Source organism: Caretta caretta, chromosome 2 (assembly GCF_965140235.1).
Source record: "Caretta caretta isolate rCarCar2 chromosome 2, rCarCar1.hap1, whole genome shotgun sequence".
NCBI lineage: Eukaryota > Metazoa > Chordata > Testudines > Cheloniidae > Caretta > Caretta caretta.
Genome location: NC_134207.1, coordinates 62,604,021 through 62,622,502, shown reverse-complemented (window position 1 = coordinate 62,622,502; position 18,482 = coordinate 62,604,021). Strand labels below are relative to the sequence as shown.

Below are 18,482 nucleotides of genomic sequence, written 5' to 3'. Positions count from 1 at the left end.
ATAAGAGGTCAGAACAGAGCTAAGTAAAACTGAAGGCAAACAGACTTCTATCCTGGACAAAGTGAATGAGAGTTAAATACAAAGTACCTCTCAAAGGCACTGTATACAGAGCATTCAATACAAAGACATTTATATACGAAATAAAATGGCAAAACGGTATTTATTTTAATTAACTCTAACCAAAAATTAAGTTAGCTGTTAGGAAAACACTATTTCAAAGCCAGTTAACATCCCTGCTCCCCATTTTATAACTGCAATAAGACATTTTAAAGAATTAACTAATAGCATAGTTTCAATGCCAGAGATCCTAGTAGGATTGAGTTAGTATAGTTCAGTTTACTTCCTTGCATTACTTATTTTTGAAAAACAAAATATAAATCCCCACTTAACAGAAAATGTATTGTTTATGGCTTGGTTGGGACAGTTCAAACCCTGGGTTCGTACTTTTGTAGACAGGATGACCAATCTGAAATTACAGGATTTCTGCATTCTTTAAGAGGGTCCTCCCTCCAGTTTAATGTCCCTCTTTCTCAAAGGAAGTGTTTTAGCCTTCTGTACACCTCCCTGTTGAGAAGTATCTGACAGCACAAACCAAGGGTTCATAACAGCACAGCAATACCCCACAATATACTTTAGAGTATTGCCTAAGGGACCCAAAGCTAACTATAAAACAGTCTTAACCAGTCTCTTAGGAATTTTCTTTAGAGGGAGGAGCAAAAAACTTGAACCTCATTGAAAGATTTGTTAACCCAGTTTCTGCCTGCTGGGATCAGTGACAGACTGAAAACCTTTACCTCCATTTCTAATTCCCCCTCCTCCGTTTCTGATTCATCTGTGCCTCCCTCTGCTCATTGAGCAAGCTCCTCTCTAACATGTGCAGGCAGAAAGGGCTGGTTTTACCCTCTACAGAGTGAGGATCTTGGGGAGCCTCAGCAGGACTTGCTGGTACTCCATTTCATTGTGTAAGCAGGCCTAGCACACACTAAGCATAAATTATGTCAACTGACTGCTAACAAAGAAGTGGTATTTTTTCCTGAAGTTTTGTCTTTAACATTCTCAGTGGTTCATGGATCCTCTGTAAGCCTGTAGTAAAAACTCATCAAAATGGCAACCAGAAAGCAGTCGCAGAGGTCGCCTTCCTGCTGCCTTCTCGTTTAGAGGCAGAAATCCTGAATTTTGACCGGTTGTCATCCAGACTGTATGGCAGTGAAGGAGGAACCACCTATGGTGTGTTACTGCCTACCGAGGTTTTTTAAATTATCCGTGAAAATAAGCTGCTTCAAATAGGTCGAAAGAGTGAGGTCAGTAACTTTCTGTTCTAGCACAGCAACATTTTCTACTTTGAAAGTTAACATCTCAGTCGGTGCCCTTCTTGGCAGTCTCTCTGCAGAGAGAAAGAATTGAAGATGATGCATCAAGACAGAAATACCCTCTTGACCCTGAAGATGGTCCCTCCAGAAGAAGGTGATATGCACTGGCAGAACAGCATAAGGAAAATACTGGTCACTTGTGCTGCACCTCTTCTGTAAACAAATATAAGAGCTTAATTTCCAGTGCTGTCAACCTGACATTTTACAAGATCTAAACAACTAAAGAATAAAAACATCCCCTCTTCACTGGTCACCCATGGCAGCTGAAGACCATTTTCCTGGGAGGAAAAAAAAGTATGATATTTGAAGCAATTTACTTCTGAATAGTATGGAAGTTTCAAAACAGTCACCTGTAAAATGAAGTGGCGATGGCTTGCCTCCTCTAAACATAGGTCTCCTCTGTCCAAATGGGTTCTAAACAGGGACAGGTATTCATTTTGCCGACTTATGTCTGTAGCAAGAATGAGAGCACCTATCTGGCTTTCCATCAGCTGCCTGAAATTAGTGATATAAAACACCCAAAGGCACGAAAATATGAGGAAAAAAATTAAAGCATCATATTTACACGTTTAAGTTGAATGCAGCAACTGTATATGAATGTATAAATAAACTGTAAGCCATGATGGCTGTAAGTGCAGCACTTTCAAATGTTTATATAAAATTTTTAAAAACTACAATATTTATAAAAATACTCTGACATTTCACAGGTAGCTCTCAGGAAGAGAGAAACTTACTGCATATATTTTTAAGCTAAATTCTAGCTATTGTTAAAGAAGATGAAAAGAGCTGCAATTTAAAAATACAGATCATGAGTTACTGTTTAGGTCACAAAATACAATTATCTCTTACTAGTCAGTCAATATTTTCTTTCAATCTAATCAAATGTTTGTATAATGAATACACTTCCATCACACAGTTTTCACAATAAATACTAGTTTCCAAGTTGTATACTGAATAATTAACTGTTCCTGCGAGGCTCATACTACTCATTAAATCTTCAAATTGATCTGAATATTCAGCTAGGATTATGAATTGCTATGTAATATTTTAACAGAACACTTGTTTACAAAGTTGTCTGATGCCATGGATAATACATTGTGTGTAACTTCATATAGTGTACACTCTCTGTATAAAAAATACAGACCTGTTTTCTAATGACATATGTGCAAATAAACCAGACTCTCTCAACAACCCTACTGCTGATCTCCAGTGGTGGTTTTCTAATACTGAGATATTCTGCAAAACATAAACAAAATTACTGGTGTCACTTTAAAAGACTTTATTAGTTTTACACTACAGTCTATATGCCTCTTAAAAAGGTTCATGATTTTCAAACTTTTTAATACTTCTATTACATTAATAGCTTGTATTTATTGTTTTCACTCAATGGGACAAAAATCCCAGGTTCAAGTCTACTATTAAGTGAGTACATTAGCAATTTCACTGTTAATATAATTCTATACTGAAAAGATACTCAAACCTGGTTCTGATAAGTATGATATTTTCACTTACCTTATATAAAGTTGCTAAGTAATGGTTTGTTTTAATAAGGAAAGGCTGATTAACACCTGGATGATCCAAATCATGTGTGGCAGCTGCAATTAAACTGAGCAGAACATCCCATGGAGTGAGAGACTTGGAAAGCTGTAATAAATGTAACAGTATTATTCATGGGAACATTCACAGGTGAAAAAATTCTGATTGGCTTTTCATAGCTAGCATTCAGTCCCTGGAAAAAGGTCCCAAAAATGACCATTCAATTTCATCTTTCACATAGTGCTTTGAAGGAAGAGCACCATAACAGAAAGGTGAATGCAGAGAAGGAGGTGAGGGTACTAGTAGAACTTTTAAAAAAAGTTTAATAGCAACCATTGTACAAGGCAATCCAGGAGTAATTACCCTACAGGAGTTAAAGGCTCAAATCAATTTCATCCGACCTCGTCGATAATATCTAGATAGACACAATAACTATTTAAATATTTATGATAGCTAGAGCTGTCACTCAAATTGTTAGCTACTCCATTATCAACCAGAGAGTATTTCAAAATTCCTGTTTAAATTAAAAATCCTTGAAAGAGGTTATTTCTTCAAGTTAGTTGTCCAACTCATCTTCCGAGCCGATCTTAATGTGTACACGGTCAGCAAAAGGTCCTGCTATTTCTCCTCTAGTTTTAATGCAGATAATATCATTTCAACATAAGATGTTTTTTATTTAAGCAAGTTAAGGCTCTATATGCCTCAGATATTGTCAGAACTGTTCACTGGGTAGTTTCCATCTTCTGTCACAATCCCATTTCCTACCCCTATTGGGAAAAAAAGGGGAGAAGGGTAGGGAAATAGAGAACGGCACCCAGTAAGCTCTCAAATTTCAGAGTCCCGCAACAAAGAGCTTTTCACAGGGAAAACAAAAAAGAAGGAACAGGGTAGAAAAGAGATGACAAAGTGCATATATGGGCAGACCAATGATAAGCTACCAATGTACCCTGGTATAAAGCTGTTTGAATTCAAATCATCATTAGTGGTAATGCATCACTTGATAACCATGCATTAATAACACTTATTTACCATTATACCAACAAGAAAAACCTGTGCCAAGCCACCTGACTGCTGGAAGACCAACAAAAAATTCAGATGCTAGTTTACTGACCAGCCCAGGAATCTGTGATACCATCAGTGACTGTTAACTGGGGTTGGCAGTTTGGGTAAGGAAAGATTTCTGTGGCCATGGCAATTAAATTTTTTTTTACGCTGCCCGGGGTGTCCCTGGAAATTTCTGGGATAGCTGATTTTTTTTTTCATTTTGCTAAATGACAGAGATATATTTCTGAACCAAATAGAATTTTCTCTTTTTACCACTAACAAATAGTTCAGGGGAATAAGTGTTTGGAGTGATAAACAGCATTTGGAGGAGTGAAAAGTCATAATGTGGACATTATCAAAGCTTTTCTTTTGCTCAGTGCTTATGACGCTTGTCCAGTGTTTCATGATGAGGTATTTTAGAACACTGACCTGCTGGAAAAATCCTCCACTTCAAGAAATATGCATGTCATTGTTGAATCAGAAGTTGGGAGTAATGACTCAAGAACACCCTCTTCCCTGCCCTCCCCACCATCCCACAAAAGTGCAGTGTTGTATGAATATTTCACAACCCTAGAAAGTGTCACCACAAAAGGATTTCACTTTTTCATTTTGAAAATATGGTCACCTACAGAAGGGGATAACACCTGAATCCTTTGTAAAACAAAATTTGTTACCTCCAGAAAGCACCTAGCTGTGAATGGCTAAATATATAACTGCATGATCTTATTTTCATGACCCTCATCTTCCTCCCTCCTTTTGGTTGTCAAGTCATGTGTTGCATCTTGTCTCATATGAGAGGCCTCAATCTTGTATGGAGTCCCACCAACCTTAATGCAATGTTATAGATAGCATGCAGGCAAATGATTGCCACCTTGAAGCTTCAGACAGTTTAGCTAATCAGGGTAGGTACTGTTTCCTACTATGTGATCATATAGCACCCTAGCAAAGCTTTTGACACGGTCTCCCACAGTATTCTTGTCAGCAAGTTAAGGAAGTATGGGCTGGAAGAATGCACTATAAGGTGGGTAGAAAGCTGGCTAGATTGTCGGGCTCAACGGGTAGTGATCAATGGCTCCATGTCTAGTTGGCAGCCGGTATCAAGTGGAGTGCCCCAAGGGTCGGTCCTGGGGCCGGTTTTGTTCAATATCTTCATAAATGATCTGGAGGATGGTGTGGATTGCACTCTCAGCAAATTTGCGGATGATACTAAACTGGGAGGAGTGGTAGATACGCTGGAAGGGAGGGATAGAATACAGAAGGACCTAGACAAATTGAAGGATTGGGCCAAAAGAAATCTGATGAGGTTCAATATGGATAAGTGCAGGGTCCTGCACTTAGGACGGAAGAACCCAATGCACAGCTACAGACTAGGGACCGAATGGCTAGGCAGCAGTTCTGCGGAAAAGGACCTAGGGGTGACAGTGGACGAGAAGCTGGATATGAGTCAGCAGTGTGCCCTTGTTGCCAAGAAGGCCAATGGCATTTTGGGATGTATAAGTAGGGGCATAGCGAGCAGATCGAGGGACGTGATCGTTCCCCTCTATTCGACATTGGTGAGGCCTCATCTGGAGTACTGTGTCCAGTTTTGGGCCCCACACTTCAAGAAGGATGTGGATAAATTGGAGAGAGTCCAGCGAAGGGCAACAAAAATGATTAGGGGTCTGGAACACATGAGTTATGAGGAGAGGCTGAGGGAGCTGGGATTGTTTAGTCTGCAGAAGAGAAGAATGAGGGGGGATTTGATAGCTGCTTTCAACTACCTGAAAGGGGGTTCCAAAGAGGATGGCTCTAGACTGTTCTCAATGGTAGCAGATGACAGAACGAGGAGTAATGGTCTCAAGCTGCAGTGGGGGAGGTTTAGATTGGATATTAGGAAAAACTTTTTCACTAAGAGGGTGGTGAAACACTGGAATGCGTTACCTAGGGAGGTGGTAACCTCCTTCCTCAGAGGTTTTTAAGGTCAGGCTTGACAAAGCCCTGGCTGGGATGATTTAACTGGGAATTGGTCCTGCTTCAAGCAGGGGGTTGGACTAGATGACCTTCTGGGGTCCCTTCCAACCCTTATATTCTATGATTCTAGTACAACAGGGCCCCACTCTTAATTGAGATCTCTAGGCATGACAAAAATATAAATAAAATACTTACCTACCTCCCAGAACATTACAAACTTTATTTAATTAATATTTGTAAGTTCTTTGAGATCTTAGACCAGACACTATGCAAGAGTAGTGCAGACCACTATTACTCTACAAGAATAAACCAAACCGATAAAAAAAAATCAGTGTTGAACTAGATAGCTGGTTTCCAGCTGGCTACAGTACATCATGGGACTTCTCTAATCTAATCAGAAAGTAGCATTTTTCCCTGAAGTTTCCTGTCTAGTGTGTAGCCTATACCAGAGTACCAGCAATTAAAGTTACCTCTGACAATTGTTAGCTTTGCTCAGCTCCTTATGTAGAACTCTCTCTGCTAGGTATCTCCCTTTCACAATGGCCCTTTCCGAAAGAAGAAAGGACAGACAACTCTTGTACACTGCTACAACCTGCATCTGGCAGAGGAGCTTTGTTCATTAGTATCCAAGGTGAACTAAGCATAAGTGATATATCAGCTTTTGAAAAACTGAGTTATTTGGGTCTCTACTGCCAGCTTCTGACTCAATGACGTGCATAATTCTTGGAGCAGAGGTTTTTTTCCCAGTAGCTTAAAATCTTTATGGTTTTAAGGAACATTAAGAAAATACAAACATTATATTTGTACCTTTACACGTTATGTAAAACAAATTTGTATATCCTACCTTAGGTTCTTTTAAATAACAGTGCATGGCCTGAGTCACATCAGCAGCATGAACTGCATTATGATAAGGGTTTTGACTATGATAATCTTCTTGAACCATAACTATATAAAGAAAACAAACATCTGGGTTTAATTAAAATGGCAATTTAAAAAAGAAAACAATATAAATATCACAAATTGACATTTTTGATAAGACATATAAAGTTCACATATCAAATTTGTTTAAGTAGAACCATCTCCAGTACTCTCACACAAAGGTTTTATGTGGTCACACAATATTTTTTAAGCTAACACAAGTTTTAGTATAAAGTCATCCTGGAGATCAAGTTATTCAACTTTGATCACAATGTTATGATCTGGAATATTATGATCTTACTGAGCAACCACCTCCTTAGCAGGAGTCTCTCTCTAGAGAGAGAGACTCAACCAGTCTGCTTGAACGTTGAGGCAACCTGGAACACACATATGGAAGTTGATTCTATTAATCAGAACAGCAGGGCTGACACCTCTGCTAATCTTTTGTGTCCCTCATAGATAATTTAGGCAATCCACGCATCACACTGGTGGGCCTTGATCAGAAAATGGTACCCTACAGCAACCCATCAGGGACAGAAGAGCTAGCTGTTCTGCTTTTAGTTTCAGTACATGTGAAGAAGTCTTTCCTTCCTGACCACTGTCCAGCCACTAGCCCCATATGAACCAGACTGTTGTCTTCGCTTGCCTTTCCAAGTCCTTCTTGCTTTCCTTAAGCACTGCAATTACAATATGTGGAAGGTCACTTGAGTGGAATCAGTACAAGGGAACTAGTTTATAGCAAATAAACAAACAAACAAAAATGGTTAGTAATCTATTCTATAATTTCACTTCAACTGTGCACTGGGTGCGCACGCACCTGTTGGAGATTTTTCCCTTAACGGTAACCAACTGGGGCAGCACAAGCCCTCTGTTACCTCGTGCCATCACATGAAGGTATAAAGAGCCACCTCCTCAGTCCCTCTCGCCAGACAGAGTCTGATAGAAATAGAAAGGAGAGTGGGTTGTGGAATGGACATATGTAACACATCTCAAGGAACAACCATTACAGAATAGGCTAGTAACTGTTTTCTCTTCAAGTGATTACAACATGTCCCTTCCATTTCATTCAGAAGCTGTTTGATCTGGCAGTGAGATCAGAGTCTACCAAGATAAGGATTGCAGGACCACATGCCCAAAAGTGGCATAATCTGTAGAACACTGAAAGATGACATGATGTGAAGCAAAGGTGTGTACTGAAGACCAAATCAGTACTTTGCAAATGTCCAGAATAATCACCTGGGCCCCAAAGGCTGCATGAGATCTTGTTGCATGTGTTAACACCCTACTCTGTGGAGTTATACTAGCCAAGTCAGAACACAAACAAATGCAAGTGGAAAGCCACAACAAAATCCTCTGAAAATAGACTGGAAAGCTCTTCATTCTGTCCACAATTGCCACAGCTGTGACAACGACCTAAATTGTTTAGTTTTGGCCAGGTAAAAAGCTTAATGCTCTTCTGAAGTACAGTGTGTGGAGTGTCTCCTCATCACTATGATTACGAGGTTTAGGGAAGGAAGTTGGTAAATATATAGCCTGATTAATATGAAAGTGAGACACCACATTGGTGACTCACTTCAGATGAGGACACAAATAAACCTTGTCCTTGTAGAAGACCGTATATGGAGGTTCAGAAACCAGAGCTCTCCTGGATGAGGAGATTGAGACCAAAAATGCCACCTTCATGGAGAGATGAAGTAATGAACAAGTTGCCAATGATTCAAACGAGGATCCATTAGGGTGGTTGTCAACTGGTGGGTAGAACTCCAAGACATCTGCCAAATGGACTTTGACAGAACTAATGGCAAGACCTTGTTGCTTCAGGTAAAACAGATGTCCAACACATGATGGATCAGAGCCTGGACCAAGGAAATGCCTTTCTGCTGTAACCAGATGGAGAATCTCTTCCACTTTGCTAGTAACTATACCTCATAGAAGGTTTTCCATTACTTAAAAGCACATCGTTGACCTCCTTTAAACAAATTTCTTTGAGTTCACCATGCAGCTTCAAGGTTCTCAGGCCCTGCAGATTGGGGTGGAGGAGGCAATCATGTTCTTGGAGATCAGTCAGTATTAGATGAGCTCTGTGTGAAAGAGTTAGAGTGGAAAACCAATGTTGCCACAGACACGGCAGAGCTGTCAGCTTAAGTCGAGTGGACCTGGAGGAAATGCATACAGGAGTCTGTCTGACTAAGGCAGAGAGAAACATCCATCAGAGACCTAGGGCGGTGACCTGCTTGAAAACAAAACTGGTGACACTTCCTATTGATTTTTGTAGCAAACTGGTCTATCAGTGGTATATCCCACCACTGGAAAATGAACCTGGCCATATCTGGACAAAGAGACCACTCAAGGCGACTGTTGAACAATCTACTTAAGCGGTTTCTCAGAGCATTCTGAACACACAGGAGGTGAGAGGCTTTGAAGTGGATTGAGTTGTTGATGCAGAAATCCCACTGCCTTTCCCTGGTACCTGCCAGGATCATTCAGTGTCCTATCATCAAGTCCTGTTCCCTGAATGCAGTTGTAACTGGTACCATGACTGGTGAACGTTCTCAGGGCTTATGTAATGTCAAAAGATTGGAAGCAAATACAGGTTATGACTGTTTTGCACAAATTAACACCTCACACAGGAGACAAAAATGTTTATTTCTGTTACTCTTATCTAGCAAGACAACATAATGCTCCCATTTAGATGGCCACCCATACCCCATCTCCATGGATGAGAGGGCAGTTCAGAATGTCTCCATCCAGAATTTCTGCTGCTTCATAAACTGGTTCAGCCACTTGAAGTCTCAAATCCTCCCCCACTCACCTCAACTTACTGATTATTGCAACGATCCTAGGGTAACACACTTGTTATTTGAAAAAAAAAGGGTCATGGTTCCATTTCCGGAGAAACAGTGGTCTGACAACACATTTGATATGTGTCTTCTCTGACTGATGAAGCTAGAGTCTGGAGATGAATTTGCAAACAGGAGAATGGGGGAGACAGAAGATCTCAAAGTAGTTTCTAGGTACCACAGAGAGCACCCATATGCCTGAAATGCTGAGAGCCCAGTGGGACTGAAAAAATGGACACTGGAGGTAAAACCTTGGAGTGACCTCAAGTAATCAGAAATGATCTTGGGAGAGGACTGAAACAATCTGAACGGTCTTTTGGTTTCTAAAAAAATTGCAACCTTCTGGAAATTGGCCTAGGGAACAGCCAGAAGAGGAAGGCCTCTTCCTGGAAGCTGCATCCAAGACTGGATTTGGTTCATCTTGTCAGCAGCTATAATTAGAATATTTTCTCACTATCCAGATATGCTAGGATAGAATTAAGGAAGACTCTAAAAAGTGGGAATATCCTTGGAAGGGAGGGGAGCCATTCCATGCTAGAAAAGCTTGTCTTTCTCCCCAATAACAGCCTAACTCAGACAGCCCTCCTGACAACTATGGAGCTGTTGAATATGTTGGCAGATGACCCAAGAGAATCTTGGACTATGTGGCTGAGGTTACTGATTACCTGAAGACATTTAGATAGGTTATTCCAAACTGATTTTAAAAATGAAATAAAGTCCCCTCCCTAGCTGAACCTCAGATAACCAGGGGATGACCAAGGAGACAAGACAAACAGTTTGTCACAGTGACGAACTGGACAGCCTAAAATCAGACGTTCGCCTAGATACTCTCTTCACTTTCCAGTCTACAGGTTTTTGAGGACAGCTGATGTGTTTGTTTCGACCACAGACCCTGAATCCACTTAAGGAGAAATCAGTCGTTTATTAGGAGGAACTGCTAGGGAACTTGTAAAGCAGAGATTTAATTTGAACAGACTGATGAACAGACTGGACTCCTTCCTGTCCTTTCTGTCTGGGGGAGGGGAAAAATCCTCTGAGTCCCATTTATCCTTGCTTTTTCAAACTTCATAACCACAAAAACATGCTTTGTATCAAACAGATCGAGCCTCCTGAGAAAACCTCCCAAAGGGAACAGAGAGCTGCTTCTCCTGGCTCAATCAAGAATTAGTCTTTCCTTCAGACTAAGTTGGAGGATATAGGGGAAAACAGGCAATGTGAGGGATGAGTCTTTGGTCTTGGTGCAACAAGTCGTGGTAAAGGCATCCCAGGACATCACTGACAAGTGAGATGTTGCACCACACGGTGACTCTTGTGCAAAAACAAGAAGGAACCATCTCATTCCAGGGGCTGTGTCAAGGACATTAGGATACAGAAATACAAGTCCATAAACAATTAAACAGAGCTGCTCTCCCATTGTCAAATAAAAGTAACATTAATTTACACCTTTCTCCAAGGATACACAATACAGCATCACCTCATGAAGGTCCCAAACATCCCTGTACAACTTTAAGAAAGTAGCATTAATTCCTACATCAGTGGAGCAAGATGGGATCCTTTTCTATACTACTAAAAAGACCTGAGCAGAAATGGGTTCAGCAACTGGTACTTCTGAACTGGCGATAACTACAGGTTAGATAAAGACAAACTATGTTTCTTTTCAGAAACCAAGGTCAAAACCAATATTATATTTCAATAATATTCTCACTATCTCCTCTTCCCTCATTTGTGATGTGAAATTCAGCCTTCATAATCCGTTGCATACAACTGTGACACATCATGAAATTCACACATTCTTGGGCAAAATCAATTTTTTCTGCCAAACTTAATGTAACTGATTTTTGCAGAAATTTTTTTCCTTCACCTCCCTAATTCTATTATTAAAATTAAGCTATTTCCAAAATTTGTAAGTGCACACAGTATGACAATACTACCATTATAGGAACCAGCTTCAAATCAGCACTGTTCAAACTTTCTTGCTAAACTCTAAGCAGTACTTCAAAAGGTATCTTTTAAAATGGAGTTAAGATGTAATGTTCACTTTAACAAAAGACTATAATATATTTACCTAAAAATCTACGAAGTTTCATCGTATCTAAGTGGAAGTGTTCTATCAGTCCATGAAGATTAAACAGGTGGAAGGTTAAGCTGACTAGACTGTTTCCTAAAAATAAAATACAAATATTAATTCATTTAAAAAAAGATGAAACTAGCGCTTCCATCACAAGGGAAAAATTATTTAAAAGTTTTTGTATTCAAAAGTTATGCAAACAGATTGAAAAGTATAAGAATTCTGTAAGCATTAATTGGTCTAGTCCATTAACAATTTCCCCTAGTGATCCTCAATATATCCACTATCAGCAATAAACTGTGCAATGAGGAGTCTCACTCAATATTAAAAAAAAAATTAAAAAGTCCATTTTCAGTAGCACTGTACCTTTAAAAACAATTAACCTGCAATCCACCTAAGTAGGTTTATTGCTTAGAAAAGGAACACAGAGGTAATTAAGGCAAAAAAAAAATCAATGTTGACAACTGCCCCAAGTTGAACACCTTACATTTAGTTATTCCAACATGTGTTTTCTTGCAAAAGTAATCCGCGCTGAAACCAGAAATCAAAGAATATACAAATGTGCCATTTGCTATGAAATTTGTAGTACTACAAAGCAACTGCTATGATCATTTGTTTACTAGGAGCTGAAATATTCCATATCATATATTTGATTTCTTTTTTTTTTTTTTTTAAATTTCAGAGTCAGTAAGGAAGGCTTGCAAATTAAACACATATAACACTGACAACAAGATCAGTTTTTGGCATATTTAGTTTGACACCTTAGAGACTAACCAATTTATTTGAGCATAAGCTTTTGTGAGCTACAGCTCACTTCAACAGCTCACGAAAGCTTATGCTCAAATAAATTGGTTAGTCTCTAAGGTGCCACAAGTACTCCTTTTCTTTTTGCAAATACAGACTAACACAGCTGTTACTCTGAAACCTGTCATTACTTTGACAGTGTCACTTTAACAACCAGTTACACAGCCACTCAGTGTGCTAGGTGCTCTACTCAGAAGCACAAAGTTCCCCACCCCGTATAACTTATTGTCATGCTTCACCACATGTGTGCATGTCATTTTGGTACCACTTCCCCAAAAAGCTCTTATTCCCAACACTAGGACAAGATGTTCTTTTGAAGTCTATTCCTTTAAGAGGCATTTATCTAGAAGTACTCTGCTGTATTCAGTTTGTATGGGAAAAATCACCGAAAGATGTATGTGCAACACTCTCCCCATACAGCTTCAAAGAACTGGACTGCTAATCTAAAATGACTTCCAGGATGACAGAATGGGAATGCACCATATCCAGGGTGGATAAAAATCAATTATTTTTTTTTAAATCAGATTTTTATTTATTAGATATACTTTTCATTTTAAAAATAAACCTATTTAATACTAAATTTGACGACCTATGTTAAGGCCTAAACTTAAATGATTTTAATAGAGTCTACAAAAATTTAAGTAATATATTCAAGCAGTAAATGTTTGCTGCCAAAAGTTTAAAGAAAGTAAGAACAATAAAATGGTGAAAGCACATGGAAAAGACGGTTACATTTCGTAACGGGAGTTCTTTGAAACGTGTTGCTCATGACCATTCCATAGTAGGTATGTGTGCTCACCACATGGACTGGTGCCAGAAATTTTTCCCTCAGTGGTATCTGTAGGGGACCAGCTCTGGCATCGTCTGGAGTGATGCACGTATGCACCGGTATAAGGGGCGTCGCCGGCTTCCCCCCCCGCTCTCCCGAGTTTCTTATTCCCGGAACTGCGACAGAGGGGAAGGAGAGTGGATCATGGAATGGACATGAGCAACACATCTCGAAGAACAACAGTTACGAAAGATAATTGCCTTTTCTTCTTCAAGTGCTTGCTCATGTTCATTCCATTGTAGGTGACTCCCAAGCAGCACCACCAGATGGGTAGGAATTCATGGACGTGTCGATTGCAGCACAGCTCTGCCAAATCCAGCATCATCTCTGACTTCCTGGGTGATGGCATCGTGAACGTGTGTACCGAAGACCACATTGCAGCCCTGCAGATGTCCTGAATAGAAACATGCCCCAGGAAGGCAGCTGAAGACCCCTAAGCCCTAGACAGAACACCAGTAGGAAGATATCCTGGTTAACAAGGAAGTGCAACACCATCTTTGGCAGGACAGCTGGATAGGGCCGCAGCTGGTCATTGTTGTTGTAGAATATTGTCTATGGGGGCTCCAAAGTAAGGCTTGAAGTCTGGGGATCGGGGCATGCCCCATCCCTAGGCTAAGTCCCATAGGGGACTAACTAACTATTTCTAACTTATGCACTAAGGGTACTAATAAACTATACAAACTTCCTAAGAACTATATACAGAGAATCACAACTAGACACAGTTGAGAAGGAATGCTCGCCGAGGCAAGGAGATGTTTCAGCACCATCACTGGCAGTAAGAAAGAACTAGGGAGAGGGGAGCCTGTGGCGCCCCTTATGCTGGTGCCATTCCAGAGGGCGCCAGAGCCGATCCCCTACGGATACCCCCGAGGGAAAAACTTCCAGCACCGGAGCATGTAGTAAGTACACACATCTACAATGGCATGGACATGAACGAGCACTAGAAGAAGAACCAGAGTTTATTGATGTGTTAAACCAGCTTTTCATAGCAGTAGCCTCTTTTGCAGGGGCAAAGAGAATATTTCCTTCATTTCAGGTTATTCAACTCAGTTCAATAACTAGTTCATTTGAAGCTGAGAAACTAATTGGGAGTTGAAAAACCACAAAAGCTTGGTTTCCTCTTCTAATCTATGAATAAGAACTAGGTGTGAGTAGGTAAGATATACTAGATCTAAAACCCTTAACGACATGGTCATCAGAAACAATAATTTAAATTCACTAACTACGGATAACATTTCCTTTGTTTAATTAATCAGTTTTAAATACAAAAACATGTTTTGATAAGCTTACTTTTTTCCTAATTTATCCAGCCCATTTTATTGTTTGTATTAGTTCAATAAAACAATTCTAAAATGCTATTTTGTGCATTTTAATTGATTTCCAATTTCCACCCAAATGCAGCTTGACACAAAATCACAAGTGAAAAATGAAACTTCTATTAAATAACATCATTCACCATTTTCTAATGTAATAAAATGTAAAAATTAAAACTGAATAACTGTATGTTAAGCTCCCTAATTGCTTAGACAAATATATGTAGATATAGTGTATCCTAATGGTCAGCAAAAAGCAGTAACAAATTATACCAATTTTGAAAAATAACTAACAAGTACAAATGCAAAAAATAGGTTAAAACTGACTATTTAAATCAAGGTTTCCTGTTTGCTAATTTAAGTGAAAACTAAAAATCAGTTATTCAAATCACTTTGAGTAGACAAGCCTTTGCTATGCCTCCTATGGCTCATGTGAACAGGGTGGACTGATTTAAATCAAAGTAATTTAAATTCACTAAATCAATCCATCATGTCCATATGAGACATAGGGGGCACAGTTAGGGCTTGTCTCCTCAAAAAAGTATTGGTATAACCAGAATCTGCTTTTGCACAGATACTGATATAGTGGTCCAAAAAGGCTATGTGCACACTTGTTTCTATATAAAAGTCTTGTTTCAGTTTAGTGAAACCTGTTCCTAACTGATTTAAGCTAAGACAGGGGCGGGCAAACTTTCTGGCCTGAGGGCCGCATCAGGTTTCTGAAACTGTATGGAGGGCCGGTTAGGGGAGGCTGTGCCTCCCCGAACAGCCAGGCATGGCCTGGCCCCCGCCCCATCCGACCCCACCCCCCCTCCGCTTCTCACCCCCTGACTCATGCCCCATCCAACCCCCACTGTTCCCTGATGGCCCCCCTGGGAACCCTGCCCCACCCACCTCCCTTGTTCTCGGTCCCCTGACCACCCCCGGACCCCTCGCCCCTAACTGTCCCCTACCACTAACTGCCCCCCACCACCCCATCCAACTCCCCTTCTCTTTCCTGACTGTCCCCTCCCTGGACCCCTGCCCCCATTCAACCCCCCTGTTCCCCGCCCTCTGATGGCCCCAACCCCTATCCACGCCCCTGACCACCCCCCAAACTCCCCTGCCCTCTATCCAATACCCCCCTGCTCCCTTACTGCCCTGCCTGGAGCGCCGGTGGCTGGCAGCGTTACAGCCGCACCGCCCGACTGGAGCCAGCCAAGCCACGGCTCAGCACAGAGCACCGGGTCAGGCCGGGCCCTGCAGCTGTGCTTCCCCAGGAGCTCGCAGCCCCGCCACCCAGAGCATTGCGCCGAGGCACAGTAAGCTGAGGCTGCGGGGGAGGGAACAGCAGGGGAGGGGCTGGGGGCGAGCCTCCCGGGCTAGGAGCTCAGGGGCTGGGCAGGACGGTCCCATGGGCCACCGTAGTTTGCCCACCTCTGAGCTAAGATGCAGTAAACCATTCTTATAGCAAAGTAAGAGTATCACATAGTGTGCATCTACATATCAGCATAGCTATGTCTGTGTAGCTACGCTGACAGAACCCCATAGTCTATTGACTAGTCTACACCTCAAACATAACACTGGCACAGCTGCAGCTGGGCTGCTGTAGTGCTTCATTGTAGACACTACAGCGATGGGGGGGATTCTCCCATTGCTGTAATTAATCCACCTTCCCAAGAGGGAGTAGCTAGGTTGATGTAAGAATTCTTTTGTCCACCTATCACTGTCCTCGCTGGGGGTTAGGTTGGCTTAACTACATCACTCAGGGATGTGGATTTTTCACACCCGAGTGATATAGCTGGGCTGATTTAACTTTTGCATGTATACCTGGCCTATATCAAAGGAAGAGTTTTTTCCATCAGTGTAAGAATAGCACGTCCCCAAAGTTAGCTATGTTGATGGAAGCATTCTTCTCTCAACACAGCTGCATCTACATTGGGGGTTAGGTTGACATAGCTATGTCAGTCAGGGACGTGGTTTTTTCACGCCTCATGTTGACCTAACTCAAGTGCAGACACAGCCACAGCTTTTTGCACCACATTAACTATACAGTAACTCCTCACTTAAAGTCGTCCCAGTTAATGTTTCGTTGTTATGTTGCTGATCAATTAGAGAACATGCTCATTTAAAGTTGCACAATGTTCCCTTATAACATTGTTTGGCAGCCACCTGCTTTGTCCACTTCTTGCAGAAAAAGCAGCCCACTGGAGCTAACTAGTGGGGGCTTGGAACCAGCGTGGACCAGCAGCCCCACATCAGCTCCCCACTCCCCTAAGTTCCTTGTGCAGAAACCGCCCAGCAGGCTATCAATTGCCAGCAGTTCATCTGTCCCTCCCCCCACTACCATGTGCTGCTCCTGCCCTCTGCCTTGGAGCTGCTCCTGGGAGCCTCCTGCTTGCAGTGCAAGGAGGGGGAAAGAGGGGTGCTAATATCAGGTGTCCCCCTCTCTCCACTCCTGTACCCCCATCTCCACAGAGCGGGGGGGGGGAACACCACAGGGCTCAGGACGGAGGGAGTCTCAACTTGCCGACGTACTTAAAAAGACAATGTACTTAGAGTGGGTTCAGCGTACTTAAAGGGGCAATGCATGTCTCTCTCTCTCTTTCTCTCACACACACACACACGGTGCGTGTCTTCCCCTCTCTCCATTTATGCTGCCTTGTAGAGTGTGAGGCTACATTAACAACAATGTGTTAACCTTTGAGGGCTCAGCCGAGTGTTAGTTCATCATTTAGCAGCAAGGCATTGCCTGGGAAATATCCCACCCTCTTCCACCCTCCAACTTCACCACCTCAGCCAAGCTTCACAATCATCATTGCTGTGTATTAAATTGTTTAATTAAAACTTACACTGTGTATATGTGTGTATATATATATATATATATATATATATATTTAAAATATAGTCTTTTGTCTGGCAAAAAAAATTTCCATGAAACCTAACCCCCCCATTTACATTAATTCTCATGGGGAAATTAGATTTGCTTAACATCGTTTCGCTTAAAGTAGCATTTTTCAGGAACATAACTACAATGTTAAGTGAGGAGTTACTGTATCTATTTAAATTCACATCTTAAATTACACCCATGCAACTTTCTTATGTAAAAAAGCTCTCATGCTCCTTATCTTAATGAGACTCACTTTTGAGACAAATGAAACCATAACAAGAATGGATAAAAAGTAAACTGATTTTCTTCCACTAGATGAAAATATAAAATATGATGCCGAGACCTTTCCTTCAACAAAAGAAAGACAGAATCCTATTCTTTGGGGGTTGCCCATGACCTTGCTGGGTTGATTCTTTAATGTTTCTTTTCAAGGTCTAACCCTCTGACAAGGTCCCTCAGATTGCTGCCCATGGCCTTTTTTTTCTTCTATTTCTCTTTGGTGGTCCCATATACTACCAGCCATTCTTCTTCAACCCAGTTCCACATTTCTCTAGGGTGTCCCAACACAACAAAATATTATTAAGAAAGAGCTCATCTTTCCCCGAAAACTTTCTCCTCTTCTCCTTTACTTCATCATTGTTACCATCACAACTATCCCTCCTTCTATTTCCCAGACATGAAAGCTTGTGTCATCTTCAATCCTTCTTTCCCCCAACTATTCCTTCACCACCAATTCCTTTCCAATATTTTAAAAATTCATCCCTTTCTCTCCATTTGTATAACAAGATGTTAAGCCATGCTCTAACCATTTCATTTTATTGTCTACCATAATCTCCTACTTGCTGGTTTCTCACATGCCCATCTCGCTTTCCTCCAATCTACTGACAACCTTACCCTACCTCTACCCTATCTCCACCTGATTCCCTACATTGGCTTTACTA

General features: G+C 41.1%; 1 protein-coding gene across 2 annotated transcripts in view; it reads right to left on the bottom strand.

Annotated features, from left to right (window-relative positions):
- The window catches only part of PDE7A (phosphodiesterase 7A), a 130,321-nt gene that overhangs the window by 6,730 nt on the left and 105,109 nt on the right, over window positions 1-18,482 (bottom strand). For both annotated transcript variants that reach the window (XM_048840802.2, XM_048840803.2), the window contains 5 exons: window positions 11,724-11,819; window positions 6,745-6,845; window positions 2,883-3,014; window positions 2,515-2,606; window positions 1,721-1,865 (listed from right to left, as the gene is read on the bottom strand). In XM_048840802.2, the coding sequence (XP_048696759.1) occupies window positions 1,721-1,865; window positions 2,515-2,606; window positions 2,883-3,014; window positions 6,745-6,845; window positions 11,724-11,819 (566 nt within the window). The remainder of the gene's footprint in view (window positions 1-1,720; window positions 1,866-2,514; window positions 2,607-2,882; window positions 3,015-6,744; window positions 6,846-11,723; window positions 11,820-18,482) is intronic.